The sequence below is a fragment of the Salmo salar genome, chromosome 10 (genome assembly GCF_965601325.2).
Source record: "Salmo salar chromosome 10, fSalSal1, whole genome shotgun sequence".
Classification (NCBI taxonomy): domain Eukaryota; kingdom Metazoa; phylum Chordata; class Actinopteri; order Salmoniformes; family Salmonidae; genus Salmo; species Salmo salar.
Window position 1 is genome coordinate 67384466 of NC_138300.1, and position 22911 is coordinate 67407376.

The 22911-nt window shown below is 42.2% G+C and overlaps 1 protein-coding gene across 2 annotated transcripts in view; it reads right to left on the reverse strand.

Annotated features, from left to right (window-relative positions):
- The window catches only part of cpt1ab (carnitine palmitoyltransferase 1Ab (liver)), an 83380-nt gene that overhangs the window by 30206 nt on the left and 30263 nt on the right, over window positions 1-22911 (reverse strand). For both annotated transcript variants that reach the window (XM_014123865.3, XM_014123864.3), the window contains exons 4-8: window positions 22581-22752; window positions 18533-18634; window positions 17534-17671; window positions 17171-17248; window positions 3263-3370 (exon numbers count right to left, since the gene is read on the reverse strand). In XM_014123865.3, coding sequence (XP_013979340.1) covers window positions 3263-3370; window positions 17171-17248; window positions 17534-17671; window positions 18533-18634; window positions 22581-22752 — 598 coding nt within the window. The remainder of the gene's footprint in view (window positions 1-3262; window positions 3371-17170; window positions 17249-17533; window positions 17672-18532; window positions 18635-22580; window positions 22753-22911) is intronic.

A 22911-nucleotide genomic window follows, 5' to 3' on the forward strand; every position in this document is an offset into this window, starting at 1 on the left:
TTTGCCACAACTTTGGAAGTATGCTTGGGGTCATTGTCCGTTTTGGAAGACACATTTGCGACCAAGCTTTAACTTCCTGACTGATGGCTTGAGATATTTCTTCAATATATCCACATAATTTTCCTGCCTCATGATGCCATCTATTTTGTGAAGTGCACCAGTCCCTCTTGCAGCAAAGCACCCCCACAACATGATGCTGCAACCCCCGTGCTTCACGGTTGGGATGGTGTTCTTAGGCTGGCAAGCCTCCCCCTTTTTCCTCCAAACATAATGATGGTCATTATTGACAAACAGTTTTATTTTTGCTTCATCAAACCAGAGAACATTTCTCCAAAAAGTATGATCTTTGTCCCCATGTGCAGTTGCAAACCGTAGTCTCACTTTTTTATGGCAGTTTTGGAGCAGTGGCTTCTTCCTTGCTGAGTGGCCTTTCAGGTTATGACAATTTAGGACTCGTTTTACTGTGGATAAAGATACTTTTGTACCTGTTCCTCCAGCATCTTCACAAGGTCCTTTGCTGTTGTTCTGGGATTTATTTGCACTTTTCGCACCAAAGTAAATTCATCTCTAGGAGACAGAACGCGTCTCCTTCCTGAGCGGTGTGACGGCTGCGTGGTCCCATGGTGTTTGTACTTGTGTACTATTGTTTGTACAGATGAACGTGGTACCTTCAGGCATTTGGAAATTGCTCCCAAGGTTGAACCAGACAATTTTTTTTCTGAGGTCTTCGCTGATTTCTTTTGATTTTCCCATGATGTCAAGCAAAGAGGCACTGAGTTTGAAGGTAGGCCTTGAAATACATCCACAGGTACACACAATTAGCCTATCAGAAGATTCTAAAGCATGACATAATTTTCTGGAATTTTCAAAGCTGTTTAAAGATACTGTCAACTTAGTGTATGTAAACTATGTGTATATGTGTGTGTGTATGTATATATATACATATATATATATATATATATATATACATCACACACACACATCATACTACATACATACATACATACATACATACATACATACATACATACATACATACATACATACATACATACATACATACATACATACATACATACATACATACATACATACATACATACATATATATATAAATGCACACTGACACATTTAAACATACTACACACACATACAGTACCAGTCAACACTTGGGCACACCTACTCATTCAAGGGTTTTTCTTTATTTTTCTATTTCCTACATTGTAGAATTATAGTGAAGACATCAAAACTATGAAATAACACATATGGAATCATGTAGTAACCAAAAAAGTATGTATGTTTTATATTTGAGATTCTTCAAAGTAGCCACCCTTTGCATTGACAGCTTTGCACACTCTTGGCATTTGAGCCAATCAGTTGTGTTGTGACAAGGTAGGGGTGGTTACAGAAGATAGCCCAATGTGGTAAAAGACCATGTCCATATTAAGGCATTAACAGCTCAAATAAGCAAAGAGAAATGACAGTCCACCATTACATTAAAACATGAATATCAGTCAATTCGGAAAATGTCTGTCACAGTATCCAACGAAGGTGGCGCCCCTCCTCGGTCGGGCGGCGCTCAGCGGTCGTCGTCGCCGGCCTATTAGCTGCCACCGATCTATGTTTGTGTCTTTTGGTTTTGTCTGTCTATCCCGCACCTGTTTCGTGTTTGTCATTAGTGGGGGGTTATTTAGTGTGTATTTTCAGTTTGGGTTCTCGTGCGGGATTGTTTATTGTCCACTCAGGGCAGTTGTGTGTGTGGCCTGTTTCGCTGGCCTGTGTCAGATTTATTGCCGGGCTGCGCCCCGTGCGTTTTTTTCTCGTGTTTATTTTGGGAATGTGTTTTCCCTGGCGGACTTTCTTGAGCGCCCTGTGCCTTTCGGCTATTGTGTTTTTTCCCGTGGCATTAAAACACTGTTGCTCCGGCCCTCTGTCTCCTGCACCTGATTCCGCATCTCCACTGGTCCTAGAATTCCGTGACAATGTCAAGAACTTTTAAAGTTTCTTCAAGTGCAGTCATAAAAACCATCAAGCACTATGATGAAACTGGCTCTCATGAAGACCGCCACAGGAAAGGAAGACCCAGACTTACCTCTGCTGCAGAGGACAAGGTCATTAGAGTTAGCCGGCTTCAGAAATTGCAGCCCAAATAAATGCTTCACAGAGTTCAAGTAACAGACACATCTGAACATCAACTGTTCAGAAGAGACTGCCTGAAATCAGGCCTTCATGGTCGAATTGCTGCAAAGAAACCACTACTAAAGGACACCAATAATAAGAAGAGACATTAGACCGGTGGAAATCTGTCCTTTGGTCTGAGTCCAAATTTGAGATTTCTGGTTACAACCGCCGTGTCTTTATGAGACGCAGAGTAGGTGAACGGATTATCGCTGCATGTGTGGTTCACACCGTGAAGCATGGAGGAGGAGGTGTGATGGTGCTTTGCTGGTGACACTGTCTGTGATGTATTTATAAGTCAAGGCACACTTAACCAGCATGGCTACCACAGCATTCTGCAGCGATACGCCATCCCATCTGGTTTGCGCTTCGTGGGACCATCATTTGCTTTTCAACAGGACAATGACCCATCACACCTCAAGGCTGTGTAAGGGCTATTTGACCAAGGAGAGTGATGAAGTGCTAGTAGTAAAATAGTAAAAATAAAGAAAAATCCTGGAATGAGTAGGTGTGTCCAAACTTTTGACTGGTACTATGTATATTATATGTATATGTGTGTACGGTGTTGAAAAGTGAACGTGCATTGAAGCATCATCCACAGGGGTAACGAAAGAGGGAGGGACAGAGAGGTAGCGGGATGAGGAGAGAGAGAGTCAAGAGGTGAAACAGTATTTTTCAGCATATTATTCAGTTGGCCTGCATTAAACAACTGATCTCAGTTTGGACTGGGTGCTGGTCACTGCTGTTCGTGCAGTAGACTGAGCACAGAAAGCCATTTACCTCACACCAGTAACAATTGCTTTGGCTTGGCTACATAATCAACTAGATTATGTATTACAAACATGCTTGGCATCAGTAGAATGAGGAAACATAAAAAGTCCTCAATCTTAGAACGAATCACACACACACACACACACACACACACACACACACACACACACACACACACACACACACACACACACACACACACACACACACACACACACACACACACACACACACACACACACACACACACACACACACACACACACACAGAGAAAAGGGGATGAAAAGAAGGAAGAGAGAGAGGGTAACTCACTGGTTTGAGCTGGGCTCTGTCCAGTTTCCTTCTGTACAGCATGATAGCATGGATGACATTACCCGCCCTCGCCGCCTGGATATGAGAGGGGAACGCATAGAGGAAGTCCTGCAGAGAGGAAGAGAGGAGAGAGAGAGATTTAGATTATTCAATTACTGTGTATTGCTGCTTTGGTAATACAAATTTATTTTTTGGCATGCCAATGTTATGTATTTTTTGTCATGCGAATAACATAACGCATTTTGAATTGAATAGAATTATGAGAGAGAGAGAGAAAGAAAGAGGGTGTTACAGAGAGAGAGAGAAGGAAGGAATATAATCAAATTTAACACAATATAATCAACTCAGTCCCAGTCATTCTAAATCGTCAGAAAACGGTTGACGTAGCTACTTAACTCAAGGCCCAAGCCTAGACTCCTAGTAACTACCCAGAAAACATGCCCACATTGGCACGATGTGGGCCCAACGCAGGCGAAAATATTACCTGCCCACATTGGGCCTATGCGACTTTGCTCATTGGCTTCACATTCGCCACAAGGAAGGTGGCCCAAATGTCAGCCCTTACTTCACCTAAAACAACACCACCCTATGGATCGGCTGCCCTTATAGGGCCCATTTGGGTCCCAATATGAGCTCATGGTATTGGCCCTATGTGTATTGCCCACCCTATGTCAATTTATTCATTTGATTTATTATTTCATAGGAATGTATTTATTTTTTATTTATTACAATTTAATTCAATGCATTAATTGTATCATTTTGAAGCCTTAAAGGTATTAAGCGAACGTGTTACATTGTATCAGAAAGACAAATTGTTACTATCATACATATACTGAACAAAAATATAAACGCAACATGTAAAGTGTTGGTCCCGTGTTTCATGAGCTGTACTAAAAAATTGCAGAAATGTTCCATACGCACAAAACGCTTATTTCTCTGAAATGTTGTGCAGAAATGTGTTAACATCCCTGTTATTGAGCATTTCTCATTCTTCAAAATAATCCATCCACTTGACAGGTGTGGCATATCAAGAAGCTGATTAAACAGCATAATCATTACAAGGTTGCACCTTGTGCTGGGACAATAACAGGTCACTAAAATGTGCAGTTTTGTCACACAATACAATGCCACAGATGTTTTAAGGGAGTGTGCAATTGGCATGCTGACTGCAGGAATGTCCACCACCAGCTGTTGCCAGAGAATTTAACATTAATTTCTCTACCATGAGCCGAGGCGTTTTAGAGAATTTGGCATTACATTTAAGTCATTTAGCATTACATCCAACCCGCCTCACAACCGCAGACCACATATAACCACGCCAGCCCAGGACCTCCACATCCGGCCTTTTCACATGCGGGAACATCAGAGACCAGCCACCCGGACAGCTGATGAAACTGAGGAGTATTTCTGTCTGTAATAAAGACCTTTTGTGGGGGAAAATGTATTCTGATTGGCTGGGCCTGGCTCCTCAGTGGGTGGGCCTGGCTTCCAAGTAGGAGAACCTATGCCTTCCCATGCCCACCCATGGCTGTGCCCCTACCCAGCCATGATAGAATCCATAGATTAGAGCCTTATGAATTTATTTAAATGAACTGATTTCATTATATGAACTGTAATTCAGTAAAATCACTGAAATTGTTGCAATTGTTGTTGAAGAGAAACTCATGACACATTGACTTATTTAAGTATTTGAAAAGACTTTGGTGTAGAAGATGATCTTTTAGGCATGACACCATATAGGAGAAACTGGAAGACACTCTCGGTAATGTTTGCACAAAATGAACTGTGCTCAAACCACACCCACAAATATTCAAATAGGGTGGTCTAGCCTGTTCTGGGCTTGGTCAAATCAAATCAAATCTAATTTTATTGGTCACATACACATGGTTAGCAGATGTTAATGCAAGTGTAGCGAAATGCTTGTGCTTCTAGTTCCGACCGTGCAGTAATAGCTGACAAGTAATCTAACAATTTCTGCACAGGCTAGCCTGTGATGGGCTAGCCTGTGATGGGCTAGCTGGTGTAGGCTGGCCCATGTTGAGCTGATGAGGGCTTGGTGTGGCCTATTCTTTGTTGAGCTGTTGAAGGCTGGCCCATGTTGGGCTAATGTAGGCTTGGTGTGGGCTAGCCTGTGTTGGGCTGCTGTGGGCTAGCCCGTGTTGGGCTGGTGTGGGGCTTTGTGTGGGATATCCCGTGCCCACCTTGCCAAGGGCTCATGTTTGCTAGGTAATTTGTGTGAGTAGCAGGTAAACATGTATGTTGTGAATTGTGCCAGTTACAAGACGTCAGTCCACTTGCTTAATTTAGACCAGCGCTGTACTAATGGATAAGAATGTGACCCCAAATTCAAACATGTCTGAATGCACCACCATTAAACCCTACAACAGGCCTACCCACTGTGACTACTGTGTCCTGCCTCTCTCCTGTCTCAATCTTTGGCTCTCTCTGGTTAACAAACTAAGATTTAAAGTTGACTTTTTCTACAGAAACAGATTGTGCCTTTTTCTAAGCAGTAGGAAGCAGATTATTCAGTCAACCTTTTTAACCTGTTCTTCATTATGGTGAAATTATTTTTCAAAGTGCAGCTGCTACTACACTTAAACCTTGGATGCCATTGACCATAGTGCCCTTTGTTTTGTTACATGTGACCGTTTGATACTCATCACTGCATCCTGTATCAAAAGGTTGCCTGGACTTTGATAAAGACCCGTAGATATCTACATTACACCCTTTTTGTATACAAGGCCCTACTTCGTAAACTTCCATCTTGCCTAACTTGACTGTTGAATAATAGACACCTAAATATTTATTTTTATTTTATTTCACCTTTATTTAACCAGGTAGGCTAGTTGAGAACAAGTTCTCATTTGCAACTGCGACCTGGCCAAGATAAAGCAAAGCAGTTCGACACATACAAAAACACAGAGTTACACATGGAATAAACAAACATACAATCAATAATTCATTAGAAAAATCTATAAACAGCATGTGCAAATGAGGTAGGATAAGAGAGGTAAGGCAATAAATAGGCCATGGTGACGAAATAATTACAATATAGCAATTAAACACTGGAATGGTAGGATGTGCAGAAGATGAATGGGCAAGTAGAGTTACTGGGGTGGAAAGAAGCAAGATTAAGAAATACATAAATACAGTATGGGGATGAGGTAGATTGGATGGGCTATTTAAAGATGAGCTATGTACAGGTGCAGTGATCTGTGAGCTGCTCTGACAGCTGGTGCTTAAACCTAGCGAGGGAGGTAAGAGTCTCCAGCTTCAGAGATTTTTGCAGTTCGTTCCAGTCATTGGCAGCAGAGAACTAGGAAGGAGAGGCGGCCAAAGGAAGAATTGGCTTTGGGGGTGACCAGTGAGATATACCTGTTGGAGCGCGTGCTACGGGTGGGTGCTGCTATGGTGACCAGTGAGCTGAGATAAGGCGGGGCTTTACCTAGCAGAGACTTGTAGATGACCTGGAGCCAGTGGGTTTGGTGATGAGTATCAAGCTAGGGCCAGCCAACGAGAGCATACAGGTCGCAGTGGTGGGTAGTATATGGGGCTTTGGTGACAAAACGGATGGCACTATGATAGACTGCATCCAATTTGTTGAGTAGACTGTTGGAGGCTATTTTGTAAATGACATCGCCGAAGTCGAGGATCAGTAGGATGGTCAGTTTTATGAGGGTATGTTTGGCAGCATGAGTGAAGGATGCTTTGTTGCGATATAGGAAGCCGATTCTAGATTTAATTTTGGATTGGAGATGTTTAATGTGAGTCTGGAAGGAGAGTTTACAGTCTAACCAGACACCTAGGTATTTGTAGTTGTCCACATATTCTAAGTCAGAACCGTCCAGAGTAGTGATGCTGGACAGGCGGGCAGGTGCGGGCAGCGATCGGTTGAAGAGCATGCATTTAGTTTTACTTGCATTTAAGAGCAGTTGGAGACCACGGAAGGAGAGTTGTATGGCATTGAAGCTCGTCTGGAGGTTAGTTAACACAGTGTCCAAAGAAGGGCCAGAGGTATTCAGAATGGTGTCGTCTGCGTAGAGGTGGATCAAAGAATCACCAGCAGTGAGAGCGACATCATTGATGTATACAGAGAAGAGAGTCGGCCCGAGAATTGAACCCTGTGGCACCCCCATAGAGACTGCCAGAGGTCCGGACAACAGGCCCTCCGATTTGACATACTGAACTTTATCGGAGAAGTAGTTGGTAAACCAAGCGAGGCAATCATTTGAGAAACCAAGGCTGTTGAGTCTGCCAATAAGAATGTTGTGATTGACAGAGTCGAAATCTTAGCCAGGTCAATGAATACGGCTGCACAGTAATGTCTCTTATCGATGGCGGTTATGATATTGTTTAGGACCTTGAGCGTGGCTGAGGTGCACCCATGACCAGCTCTGAAACCAGATTGCATAGCGGAGAAGGTATGGTGAGATTCGAAATGGTCAGTGATCTGTTTGTTAACTTGGCTTTTGAAGACCTTAGAAAGGCAGGGTAGAATAGATATAGGTCTGCGGCAGCTTTCCAATCTATGGGAATCTCAGACGATACGAAAGAGAGGTTGAACAGGCTAGTAATAGGGGTTGCAACAATTTCGGCAGATAATTTTAGAAAGACAGGGTCCAGATTGTCTAGCCCAGCTGATTTGTAGGGGTCCAGATTTTGAGGCTCTTTCAGAACATCAGCTATCTGGATTTGGGTGAAGGAGAAGTGGGGGAGGTTTGGGCGAATTGCTGTGGGGAGCGCAGGGCTGTTGACCGGGGTAGGGGTAGCCAGGTGGAAGGCATGGCCAGCCGTAGAAAAATGCGTATTGAAATTCTCAATTATTGTGGATTTATTGGCAGTGACAGTGTTTCCTAGCCTCAGTGCAGTGGGCAGCTGGGAGGAGGTGCTCTTATTCCTCATGGAATTTACAGTGTCCCAGAACTTTTTTGAGTTTGTACTACAGGATGCAAATTTCTGTTTGAAAAAACTAGCCTTAGCTTTCCTAACTGCCTGTGTATATTAGTTCCTAACTTCCCTGAAAAGTTGCATATCACGGGGGCTATTCGATGCTAATGCAGAACGCCACAGGATGTTTTTGTGCTGGTCAAGGGCAGACAGGTCTGGAGTGAACCAAGGGCTACCGTAAATTCCGGACTATAAGCCGCAACTTTTTTCCCACGCTTTGAACATCGCGGCTTAAACAATGACGCGGCTAATATATGGATTTTTCCCACTTTCAAATTTTTTTTCTCCAAAAAAACACATTCTGTGACGTGCTCAGTTTTTTGGCGGCATGAAGTTTTCATTAGACCAATGAAATTGCCGAACGGGTTAAGGTGAAACAACTTTTTTGTTTACTGTTTAGATTAATTCGAGCGCTCTCAAACTTCCCATCATTCTGATTACGGTAGTCATTTTGTCACCCTCATCATGGCAAAGACACGGAGAAATGCATATGATGCAGCTTTCAAGTTGAAGGCGATTGATCTGGCTATTGGAAAAGGAAATAGAGCAGCTGCACGGGAGCTTGGTCTTAATGAGTCGATGATAAGACGTTGGAAACAGCAGCGTGAGGAATTGACTCAGTGCAAAAAGACAACTAAAGCTTACTGCAATTTTTTTTTTTTTTACAAGCCGTGTTTCGTTAAAGCCTATTTATTTTTGTTACAAGCCGTGTTTCGTTAAAGCCTATTTATTTTTGTTACAAGTCGTGTTTCGTTAAAGCCTGTGTAAAGTGAATTTGTTTCAATGTACCGGTAGGCACCTGCGGCTTATAGACATGTGCGGCTTATTTATGTTCAAAATATATTAATTTTTTTAATTCAGTGGGTGCGGCTTATATTCAGGTGCGCTTAATAGTCCGGAAATTACGGTATATCTATTCCTGTTTCATTTTTTTTTTAATGGAGCATGCTTATTTAAGATGGTGAGGAAGGCCCTTTTAAAGAATAACCAGGCATCCTCTACTGACGGGATGAGGTCAATGTCATTCCAGGATACCCCGGCCAGGTCGATTAGAAAGGCCTGTTCGCTGAAGTGTTTTAGGGAGCGTTTGACAGTGATGAGGGGTGGTTGTTTGACTGCAGACCCATTACGGATGCAGGCAATGAGGCAGTGATCGCTGAGATCTTGGTTGAAAACAGCAGAGATGTACTTGGAGGGTCAGTTAGGATGATATCTATGAGGGTGCCCGAGTTTACGGATTTGTGGTTGCACCTGGTAGGTTCATTGATAATTTGTGTGAGATTGAGGGCATCAAGCTTAGATTGAGGATGGCCGGGGTGTTAAGCATGTCCCAGTTTAGGTCACCTAACAGCACGAGCTCTGAAGATAGATGGGGGGCAATCAATTCACATATGGTGTCCAGGGCACAGCTGGGGGCAGAGAGTGGTCTATCGCAAGCGGCAACGGTGAGAAACTTGTTTCTGGAAAGGTGCATTTTTAGAAGTAGAAGCTCGAATTGTTTTGGTGCAGACCTGGATAGTAAAATAGAACTCTGCAGGCTATCTCTGCAGTAGATTGCAACACTGCCCCCTTTGGCAGTTCTATCTTGGTAGAGAATGTTATAGTTAGGGATGGAAATGTCAGGGTTTTTGGTGGTTTTCCTAAGCCAGGATTCAGGCACACATTGGCAGAATGTGCTAAAGCAGTGAATAAAGAAAACTTAGGGAATAGGCTTCTAATGTTAACATGCATGAAACCAAGGCTTTTACGGTTACAGAAGTCAACAAATGAGAGCACCTGGGGAGTAGGAGTAGAGCTAGGCACTGCAGGTCCTGGATTCACCTCTTCATCACCAGAGGAACAGAGGAGAAGTAGGATAAGGGAATGTCTAAAGGCTATAAGAACTGGCCGTCTAGCACGTTCGGAACAGAGAGTAAAGGGAGCAGGTTTCTGTGCACGATAGCATAGATTCAAGGCATAATGTACAGACAAAGGTATGGTAGGAAGAGAGTACATTGGAGGTAAACCTAGGCATTGAGTAATGATGAGAGAGAGATATAGTCTCTAGAGACGTTTAAACAATGTGATGTCATCGCATATGTGAGAGGTGGAACAACATGTTTGGTTAAGGCATATTGAGCAGGGCTAGAGGCTCTACAGTGAAATAAGACAGTAATCACTAACCAGGACAGTAATGGACAAGGCATATTGATATTAGGGAGAGGCATGCGTAGCCAAGTGATCATATGGGTCCAGTGAGTGGTTGGGCTGGCTGGGGACACGGCGATTCAGACAGTTAGCAGGCCGGGGCCAGCAAGCTAGCAGTTAGCAGGCCGGGGCTAGCAAGCTAGCATAAGGGCCTTAGAGGGATGTCACGATGGGGGAAAGTCTGTTTTTGCCTCCTCGTGCGGTGACGTTGATAGACCAGTCGTGGAATGAGTAGGGTTCCAAGAAGCAGAGGGGTCCAAGTCCAATTGGCAAAATCGGTATAGTGGTCCAAGAAACTGGCCGATGGATCAGCTAACAGTCCAATATGCTCTAGATAGCTAGAAGGCTGCGGTTACCAGAATGGGCCTTCAGGGGACGTTGCGCCTGAGGGGCCTGTTGGGATCCTCAGGCAGATTTTGTCGGTTTTCCAGTCGTGAAGGATCGGCGGGGTTCCGTGCCCCGTACCGGCAGTAGAAGGGGTTTGGATATTGTAGCCGAGGAGTGGGCTTCAAGAGTAGCCCAGGAGCCCTAGCCGGGAGATGGGTCTAGCATGGGCTAGCTTCAGGCTAGTTGGTGCTTGCTCCGGGACGGAAACGTTAGCCAGGAGTGGTCAACCCGGTTTGCGGTTAGCTAGCTGCGATGGTCCAGATGAAAAGGTTCAGAGTTTGCGGTAGGAATCTGGGGATATGGAGAGAAAAATAGGTCCGGTATGCTATGGTTTGAAACGCGTTGTATGAACTGGCGAGAGCTTTCCAAGCTAAAGGTTAAGTGATGACCGCTAGCAGTGGTTAGCTGACTGATAGCTGATAGCTGGTAGCTAGTTAGCTAGCTAGCTTCAGTTGAGGATTCCAGTTTGGAGGTAAATAGAAATACTTTAGAAAAAAACAGATCCACACCACATTGGGTGGGGCGGGTTGCAGGAGAGTATTTTGAAGTTGAGGTTGAGGAAAAATATTAAAAAGAATGCAAAGAAAAATATATAAAAAGATATATACATGGGACGAGACAAGACAAAGACGTCTGACTGCTACGCCATCTTGGAAGTTTTTAAATAGCCTAACCAGTTCACAGGATTGGTGAACTCTTGAGGAAATATTGTAGAATAATAGTGAAGACATCAAAACTATGAAATAACACGTAGAATGATGTAGTAACCAAAAGATCCACACCACATTGGGCTACAACGTAAAAAATAGTACAAATAAAGAAAAACCATTGAATGAGTAGGTGTGTCCAAAATTTACTCGTACTGTAAGTATTCAGACTGTTTACTCAGTACTTTGTTGAAGTACCTTTGGCAGCGGTTACAGCCTTGAATCTTTTTGGGTATGACGCTACAAGCTTGGCACACCTGTATTTGGGGAGTTTCTCCCATTCCTCTCTGCAGATCCTCTCAAGCTCTGTCAGGTTGGATGGGGAGCGTCTCTGCACAGCTATTTTCAGGTCTCTCCAGAGATATTCGATCGAGTTCAAGTCCGGGCTCTGGCTGGGCCACTCAAGGACATTCAGAGACTTGTCCCAAAGCCACTCCTGTGTTTTCTTGGCTGTGTGCTTAGGGTCATTGAACTGTTGGAAGGTGAATCTTCGCCCCAGCCTGAGGTCCTGTGCCCTCTGGAGCAGGATTTCATCAAGAATCTCTCGGTACTTTGCTCAGTTCATCTTTCCCTCAATCCTGACAAGTCTCCCAGTCCCTGCCACTGAAAAACATCCCCACAGTATGATGCTGCCACCACTGCGCTTCACCATAGTGATGGTATTGGCCAGGTGATGAGCGGTGCCTGGTTTCCTCTCGACATGACGATAGGCCAAAGTGCTCAATCTTGGTTTAATCAGACCAGAAAATCTTGTTTCTTATGATCTGAGAGTCGTTTAGGTTCCTGTTGGCAAACTCCAAGTTGGCTGTCAATGCCACTCTACCATAAAGGCCTGATTGGTAGAGTGCAGCAGGGATGGTTGTCCTTCTGGAAGGTTCTCCCATCCCCACAGAGGAACTCTTGAGCTCTGTCAGAGTGACCATTGGGTTCTTGGTCACCTCCCTGACCAATGCCCTTCTTCCCTAATTGCTCAGTTCGGCCAAGCGGCCAGCTCTAGGAAGAGTCTTGGTGGTTCCAAACTGCTTCCATTTAAGAATTATGGAGGCCACTGTGTTCTCTGGGACCTTCAATGCTGCAGAAATGTTTTGTTACCCTTCCCCTGATCGGTGCCTCGACACAATCCTGTCTCAGAGATCTACAGACAATTCCTTTGACCTCATGGCTTGGTTTTTGCTCTGACATGCACTGTCAACTGTGGGACCTCATATAGATAGGTGTTTGCCTTTCCAAATAATTTACAATCAATTGAATTTACCACAGGTGGACTCCAATCAAGTTGTATAAACATCAAGGATGATTAATGGAAACAGGATGCACCTGAGGTCAATGTCAAGTCTCATAGCAAAGGGTCTGAAAAGTTACGTAAATAAGGTATTTCTGTTTATGGTGTATTGTGTGTAGATTGATGAGGGGAAAAACACAATGTAATTCATTTTAGAATAAGGCTGTAAAATAACAAAATATTGAAAAAGTGAAGGGTTCTGAATAGTTTCTGAATGCACTTATACATATCTATCTATCTATCTATATGATGGGATGTATAGATATTATGGACAGTATATGTATAGAATATGTAGTATATCTGAAGAATAAGTAGGATAGAATAATATATGTACAGCAACAGTTAAATAGGATAGGCCTTGACTAGACTACAGTATGCACAGTACATATGAAGTGGGGAAAAGAGTATGTAAACTTTATTAAAGTGACCAATGTTCCATTACTAAAAAGTGACCAGTGTTACATGTCTATGTACATAGGTTGCAGCCTCTGAGGTATGGCTGAGTAACCGGGTGGTAGCCGGCTAGTGACATTGACTAAAGTTCAGGGCATTTTAGTGGGTGGAGGCTGGCTAGTGGTGACTAATTAACAGTCTGATGGCCTTGAGATTGAAGCTGTTTTCAGTCTCTCGGAGGAGAGGGTCATTTAATTTCTTATTGAACAAGTCCAATTAGTACATCCCTGTTTTACTGGGTTTTGATTTTCATCAGTTTGGTCCCAAATGAACATGACCCTGGTAACCCAGTGGGCACATACTATATACACTAAAGAGAGTTGTCTTTATGAGATATTAATGTTGTCGCAAACTAAAAATAACCCCAGGGCCATAACCATGCCGACTGAAGTGGCGATGTATACCCAAGGATATATGAAAGGTTGTTACAATGAGCCCCACTATGGTACCCATGTTGAAGTAGTCCCTCGTCATAAAGTGCTTAGCAGCATTAAGGGAATATTTCACCCCCAAAAATATATACACTACCAGTCAAAAGTTTGGACACACCTACTCATTCAAGGGTTATTCTTTATTTTTACTATTTTCTACATTGTAGAATAATAATGAAGCCATCAAAACTACGAAATAACACTTATGGAAATATGTAGTGTGCAATTGGCATGAGAATTTAATGTTAATTTCTCTACCATAAAGCGCCACCTCTACTACATTTTAGAGTAGCGTTTAAAGTTGTATTGTCCCCAGCACAACATGCACCTTTGTAATGTTTAATCAGCTTCTTGATATGCCACACCTGTCAGGTGGATGGATTATCTTGGCAAAGAAGAAATGCTCACTAACAGGGATGTAAACATTTTTGTGTCTAAAATTTGAGAGAAATAAGCTTTTTGTGCGTATGGAACATTGCTGGGATCTTTTATTTCAACTCATGAAACATGGGAGCAACATTTTACATCTTGCGTTTATATATATATATATAAACGCAAGAAAATGTTGGTCCCATGTTTCATGAGTTGAAATAAAAGATCCCATATATATATATATATATATATATATATATATATATATATATATATATATATATATATATATATATATATATATATATATATAGGCGGCAGGGTAGGGTTAGAGCGTTGGACTAGTAACCGACAGGTTGCAAGATCGAATCCCCGAGCTGTCAAGGTAGAAATCTGTCGTTCTTCCCCTGAACAAGGCACTTAACCCACTGTTCCTAGGCCATCATTGAAAATAAGAATTTGTTCTTAACTGACTTGCCTAGTTAAATAAAGTAAAAAAATTTAAATAAATAAATACACACACACACACACACATATGTATATATATATATATATATATATATATATATATATATATATATATATACAGTGGGGGAAAAAGTATTTGATCCCCTGCTGATTTTGTACATTTGCCCACTTACAAAGAAATTATCAGTCTATAATTTTAATGGTAGGTTTATATGAACAGTGAGAGACAGAATAACAACAAAAAAATCCAGAAAAACGCATGTCAAAAATGTTATAAAATTATTTGCATTTTAATGAGGGAAATAAGTATTTGACCCCCTCTGCAAAACATGACTTAGTACTTGGTGGCAAAACCCTTGTTGGCAATCACAGAGGTCAGACGTTTCTTGTACTTGGCCACCAGGTTTGCACACATCTCAGGAGGGATTTTGTCCCACTCCTCTTTGCAGATCTTCTCCAAGTCATTAAGGTTTCAAGGCTGACGTTTGGCAACTTGAACCTTCAGCTCCTTCCACAGATTTTCTTTGGGATTAAGGTGCTTCTTCTTGACCCACTCCTTTGTTGCCTTGGCCGTGGGTTTTGGGTCATTGTCATGCTGGAATACCCATCCACGACCCATTTTCAATGCCCTGGCTGAGGGAAGGAGGTTCTCACCCAAGATTTGACAGTACATGGCCCCGTCAAATGATGCAGTGAAGTTGTCCTGTCCCTTTAGCAGAAAAACACCCCCAAAGCAAAATGTTTCCACCTCCATGTTTGACGGTGGAGATGGTGTTCTTGGGGTCATAGGCAGCATTCCTCCTCCTCCAACCACGGCGAGTTGAGTTGATGCCAAAGAGCTCCATTTTGGTCTCATCTGACCACAACACTTTCACCAGTTGTCCTCTGAATCATTCAGATGTTCATTGTCAAACTTCAGACGGGCATGTATATGTATTCTTGAGCAGGGGGACCTTGCGGGCGCTGCAGGATTTCAGTCCTTCACGGCGTAGTGTGTTACCAATTGTTTTCTTGGTGACTATGGTCCCAGCTGCCTTGAGGTCATTGACAAGATCCTCCCATGTAGTTCTGGGCTGATTCCTCACCGTTCTCATGATCATTGCAACTCCACGAGGTGAGATCTTGCATGGAGCCCCAGGCCGAGGGATATAGACAGTTCTTTTGTGTTTCTTCCATTTGCGAATAATCGCACCAAATGTTGTCACCTTCTCACCAAGCTGCTTGGCGATGGTCTTGTAGCCCATTCCAGCCTTGTGTAGGTCTACAATCTTGTCCCTGACATCCTTGGAGAGCTCTTTGGTCTTGGCCATGGTGGAGAGTTTGGAATCTGATTGATTGATTGCTTCTGTGGACAGGTGTCTTTTATACAGGTAACAAGCTATGGTTAGGAGCACTCCCTTTAAGAGTGTGCTCCTGATCTCAGCTCATTACCTGTATAAAAGACACCTGGGAGCCAGAAATCTTTCTGATTGAGAGGGGGTCAAATACTTATTTCCCTCATTAAAATGCAAATCATTTTATAACATTTTTAACATGCGTTTTTCTGGATTTTTTTGTTGTTATTCTGTCTCTCACTGTTCAAATAAACCTAACATTAAAATTATAGACTGATCATTTCTTTGTCAGTGGGCAAACATACAAAATCAGCAGGGGATCAAATACTTTTTTCCCCCACTGTATGCTGCTTTCTTGGGCAGGGCTCACTTGAAAAAGAGATGTAAATCTCAATGTGAGTTCTCTGGTTAAATAAAGTCAAAAGAAAATTTGAATTTTTTATTGAACAAGTCCAGGTAGTCCCTCCCTGTTTCTTAATTTTCATGCTTACTGAACTGTTAGTTTTTTGGTCATCAACACTAATGTTAGGGAATAGTGGCTGTGGTGCTATGTTACAAACCCTGGGGAGGATGAATCCCAATCTCTCCTAGCCCATGAAATCACGTTCAGAGAAAGGAACCATAACATAAAACATTGTAATTTAGATGAGAAATCCCTTTAAGTAGACGTGGTAGATCAGTTATTGGGTCAAAGTTTATGGCAGACTTACAGGACATAATCTTGTTTATGGTTGCCCACTTGAATAGAGTTGAGACATGCTAATCAGACATCTAAAAACCCTAACCTAGCCGCAGTCCATCAGTTAATCTCTTCCTCAGACACAGTAATCAAAACAAGAAAGAAATTGGAAATGTCACCAAGCTCAGCGACAGAGTTTATGTTTGGGGAGAATACCAAGTGAATAACCAAAAAATTGCTAAATAATATATTAGAAATATAACAAAAAATGTTTTACAACAGATCTAAGAACGAACATATGCACGGCCCTGTGAAATAGGTTAGTTTAGGGCAACAATTTGGAGACGGGAACTCAAGAGGCACAAACCATTCATCCATTACATTGCGTAAGACAGAGACTGCCTTGTGATGAGCATGTGAAACCTCCTGCCCAACAGATATAGAACAGTGGACAAGGCTCCATACAGCTCTGTCGTGTCTACTACATTCTGTCTGTCTATACTCACAACTAAAGCACTGGGATACTGATTCACGGCATACTCCCATTCACACAGGTTCAATATGGTCAATACACACATGTTCTTGGGTAAATTCACCATTAAAAACACTTTTAGAAGGGAATCTCACACAACCCACTGCTAGGTGAGAGATGACTTACCATGGCGTAGTAGTTACTGTTGACCATGATGGGCCCACGACCTCGGAGGTAGATGTACTCTTCCCACCAATCACTGACCTGAGAAAGAGAGAGAGAATGAAGAGAGAGACAAAGACAGACAGAGAAAGAGTGATAAAGCGAGAGAGAGAGAGACAGAGACACAAGGAGATAGATGAAATATGAAAAAAGGGGGAAAGATATAGAAAGAAATAAAGCCCTGTGTCACGATGAATACAGTCTGCCCTAGGATAAATAATATTATATATATATATATAGATTATTCAGTGAGTCATTACCCTACATTAAACAGCATTAGAATGTGTATAACCCATATATCAAGTGAGGAGGTACAGAGAGACTCACATAGTTGGAGGCCCACCAGGACTTGAGCTTGAGGTACCACTGTAGTCTTGGGCCCAGGTTCTTTTCAAATTCCCCTGCCAGCCCCTCCATCCTCACATACTGCTCGTCATCCATCAATGGACGAGCTGACTCCAAGTACTGGAGGACACACACAGAGAAAGGAAGGAGATAAGGTCAGGGTGCAATGTTTAAATTCAACCCCATCATTATTTAATGTTTTCTGTTGTTTTGTGAGGAGGGTGGTATGGTTGCCAGTTGAACAGTTACTCCTTGTGGCAACGCGGTCTCAGGAAAGGGAAAGAGGATACCTAGTCAGTTGCACAACTGAATGCATTCAACCAGGATGAGAAGGGAACGATGGCTGGATGCAAAGCCTCTTTTCCTCTCCTCTTTCCACAATCGCCTTTTTGTGAAACCTAACCCTAGTGTCAAGTATCATCCCCATAACGGGCCATAATCATTGCTTTCGCTTGTATAGCCATACGAATATTTTAGTATTCTGTTCATTAGTCCACTGTTAATACAATCCCAAAATCAAATTTTCATCATATGCAAAACACATCAACACAGTTTTTGCTCTATACTGAAAGCGGTCTCTCTTGAAAACTTGACTGCTGACATGCAAAAAAAAAGGAATTGAATTAACAGTGGACTAATGAAGAAAAAAACTAAATTATAATTTTTGAGTGAACTATCCTTTCAAAGGAGAGTAGCGCTTTATTGACATACTGACTGTGGTGCAAAGAGAGCAGTCTTATTGCCTCCTCTGAGTTGTCAGCCTATGGTTACAGATTACTTGATGGAAATTCCTTACACTTATGTGAATCTGTGATTAACAATTTCCCAAAATATCTGACTATTAATTTAGCTTCAGAGTAACAGCAACTCCTCTGAATGCAATGTGGTGGTGTCCTCAGAGAGGCCAGTAATCTAAGCAATTGATATGACATCGCAGGATATGATATCAGAGGATATGAAGTCATCAGAGGATGAACCCACCCTCCTGCAGGTGTCCTTGACCGGAGGGACGGGCAGCCGTGGCAGCGAACTCTGGAAGCTGTACAGCATTGGCTTCCTGCCAGAGAACAACTTGACAAATAACTGTGAACGACAGCAGAGCAGAAGAGGGGAGGGGTGAAAGGAGTGGAGGGGTGAAGAGTAAAATTAGCCTTTCTGATTTACCTCACAACCTGGATACCATATGTAAGGCAAAGTTCATGAGAACAATCTTCAAGAAAATAGTGGTTTTAAAGGCATAATTTGTGATCTTTACAGCAATTTTTATCAATAAATAATGATTAAAGGCTATATACTAATTAATTTAAAGGCTATACTAATGAATTTGAGACTGGTTACATTCCTCCAGCCTCATCACTTTTTGTTTTATAGCAAAACAAGTGTATTTTTATTATGGATCGACTCTTTACTACTGCTCTAGCGGAGAACTTTACAATGCATCTCTAGGCATGTGTGGTTTGATGTTAGACTGTTGAGACTAACACCAATGCACGTTAGAACACATTTAGCTACAGGAGAAGGAATCAAAGGTTAAAAGGGACACCCCTCCCCGTTCTTATCCCGGTAACGGGATTGCTTGACAAGATACATGGCGCGAAATTCAAAACAGCAAAAATCTAATAATTTCTCAAACAATCAACTATTTTACACCATTTGAAAGATAAACATCTCCTTAATCCAACCACATTGTCCGATTTCAAAGAGGCTTGACGGCGAAAGCATAAAGTTAGATTATGTTAGGAGAGTACATATAGAAAAAATTACACACAGCCATTTTCAATACAAGGACAGGCGTCACCAAAAGCAGAAAACCAGCTAAAATTATGCACTAACCTTTGACAATCTTCATCAGATGACACTTCTAGGACATTATGTTAGACAATACATGCATTTTTTGTTTTATCGAGTTCATATTTATATCCAAAAACAGCATTTTACATCGGCGCGTGACGTTCAGAAAATGTATCTCCCCCAAAACTGCCGGTGAATTTACAAAAATACTTATTATAAACGTTGATAAAATATTAAATTGTTATTCAAAGAATTATAGATTAACATCTACTGAATGCAACTGCATTGACAGATTTCAAAATAACTTTACTGGGAAAGCAGACTTTGCAATAATCTGAGTACTGCGCTCAGAAAAATACACTAAGCAATACAGATAGCCGCCATTTTGGAGTCATATAAATGCATAAATAACATTAGAAATATTCACTTACCTTTAATGATCTTCGTCAGAAGACACTTCCAGGAATCCCAGGTCCACAATAAATGTTGTTTTGCTCGATAAAGTTCATAATTTATGTTCAAATAACTCCATGTTGTTAGCGCATTCAGTAAGCTACTCAAAATGTAGGACGCGCGAGGAAAGTGTCACGACAAAAAGTTTAAAAAAAATCTATTTACGTTCGTTCAAACATGTCAAACGTTGTATAGCATCAATCTTTAGGGCCATTTTAACGTGAAACTTCAGTAACATTTCAACCGGACCATTCCTGTGTCTTGAAAACCATTTTGGAACAGAGGTTCCTCCCTCATGAATGCGCGCCAATGAAGTGATGTCATTCCCTGGGTTACCAACTTCCCAGCCTTCTCATTCGGTCTCTGTTCATCATAGACGCCTCAAACAACTTTCTAAAGACTGTTGACATCTAGTGGAAGCCTTAGGAAGTGCAAAATTAATCCTTTGTCACTGTGTGTTCCATTGGAAATGACTTGAAAATAGTACAGCCACAAGATTTTCATTTCCTGCTTGTATTTTTCTTAGGTTTTTGCCTGCCATATGAGTTCTGTTATACTTACAGACACCATTCAAACAGTTTTAGAAACTTCAGAGTGTTTTCTATCCAAATCTACTAATATATCTACTAATATGCATATTATAGTTTCTGGGCCAGAGTAGTAACCTGTTCAAATTGGGTACGTTTTTCATCCGGCCGTGAAAATACTGCCCCCTAGGCCCAACAGGTTTTAAAAGGCATGACTAATACGCAGCGGTGTGTTTGGACAGCATAGAAAGTACATGATTCATACTCAGAAGTGTGTGAAGACACGCTAGCAATTAAAGGGGCACTTCACCACTTTTTAAGCTCATATTCATACAGTACATGTCAAAAGGTTGGACACACCTACTCATTCAAGGGTTTTTCTTTATTTTTACTATTTTCTACATTGTAGAATAATAGTGAAGACATCAAAACTATGAAATAACACATATAGAATCATGTAGTTACCAAAAATATATTTTATATTTTATATTCTTTAAAGTAGCCACCTTTTGCCTTGATGACAGCTTTGCACACTCTTGGCATTCTCTGAACCAGCTTCACCTGGAATGATTTTCCAGCAGTCTTGTTGGCTGCTTTTCCTTCACTCTGCGGTCCAACTCATCCCAAACCATCTCAATTGGGTTGAGGTCGGGTGATTGTGGAGGCCAGGTCATCTGATGCAGCACTCCATCACTGTCCTTGGTCAAATAGCCCTTACACAGCCTGTAGGTGTGTTTTTGGTCATTGTCCTGTTGAAAAACAAATGACAGTCCCACGAAGCGCAAACCAGATGGGATGGCGTAATGCTGCAGAATGCTGTGGTAGCCATGCTGGTTAAGTGTGCCTTGAATTCAAAATAAATCACAGACAATGTCACCAGCAAAGCACCCCCACACCTCCTCCTCCATGCTTCACGCTGGGAACTACACATGCAGAGATCATCTGTTCACCTACTCTGCATCTCACAAAGACACAGCGGTTGGAACCAAAAACCTAAAAGTTGGACTCATCAGACCAAAGGACTGATTTCCACCGTTCTAATGTCCATTGCTCGTGTTTCTTGGCCCAAGCAAGTCTCTTCTTCTTACTGTTGTCCTTTAGTAGTGGCACAAATGCATTAAGAAGGAAAGAAATTCCACAAATTAACTTTTAACAATTCACACCTGTTAATTGAACTGCATTCCAGGTGACTACCTCATGAAGCTGGTTGAGAGAATGCCAAGAGTGTGCAAAGCTGTCATCGGGTGGCAAAGGGTGGCTACTTTGAAGAATCGCAAATATAAAATCAATGTTGATTTGTTTAACACTTTTTTGGTTACTACATGATTCCATATGTGTTATTTCATTGTGTTGATGTCTTCACTATTATTCCATAATGTAGAAAATAGTAACAAATAAAGAAAAACACTTGAATGAGTAGGTGTGCCAAAAATGTTGACAAGTGCTATATGTAGAAACTTATGGTGCTAGAGATAATTAGTATGAGGTCAAAAAGTGGCAAAGCGACCTCCCGAGTGGCGCACTTCATCGCAGTACTTGAGGCGTCACTACAGTCCCGGGTTCGATCCCAGGCTGTGTCACAACCGGCTGTAGCCGGGAGTCCCTTTGGGCGGTGCACAATTGGCCCAGCTTCATCCGTGTTAGGGGAGGGCTTGGCCGGGGGGCCTTTACTTGGCTCATCGCGCTCTAGCGACTCCTTGTGGCAGGTTGGTCGCCTGCAAGCTGACCTCAATCGTGAGTTGAACAGTGTTTCCTCTGACACAATGGTACAGCTGGCTTCCGGTTTAAGCGGGCTGGTGTTAAGAAGCGCGGTATGGCGGATGCGTGACTCGATCTTCGCTTCTCCCGAGCCCGTTGGGGAGTTGCAGCGATGAGACAAGATAAAAAAAGGGGGTAAAATGAAAATATATATTTTTTAAAACAGCAGAAGCTAGTTGGGTTATTGATTGGATCTATTCTAACAGCAAACCTCCCTAGTTCTCAAGAATCAAAACAACTAAGACTTAGAAGGAATGTCAACGTTGTAACAAAGGTTCACTGCACAGAGAATCAAAGCTTAGGCCTAGATGGGTTAAAATGGAACATAGTGAAGGTATTTATTTGGTATCTAAGGTACCTACACCTGACTCAAACGTAACTAGACTTTTTGTGATGAAACACCTCAACAAGTAACAATTATGTACCTAGCATAGTTCTGAACATTTCAGACAAACAACAGTTCCAGAGGGTGCATTGATGACATAGTAACTGTAACTCACTATCCAGAGTCTCGTGCCCCAGGAGACAGATCCGTGGCGGTTGTACATCCAGCCGTGCCATGACAGCAGGCACTTGAGGGCATTCCTCATGATGAAGATGATGGTGACCCACAGGCCTGTGCCCACCAGCACCCCACCCACTACCCGCTGGCTGTCCTCCGACATGTACGGACTGCACAGGTAGAGAGAGAGAGACATCATTACAGTGTTGTCCTGTTAATCACTATTGTTCATTGAGTATTATATGTTTCTTATTATGTATTTCCGTCAACAATGATTTAATGTTTCTATAAGCTTTCTTTTGCAATATATGTGGTAACATTTTCCATAC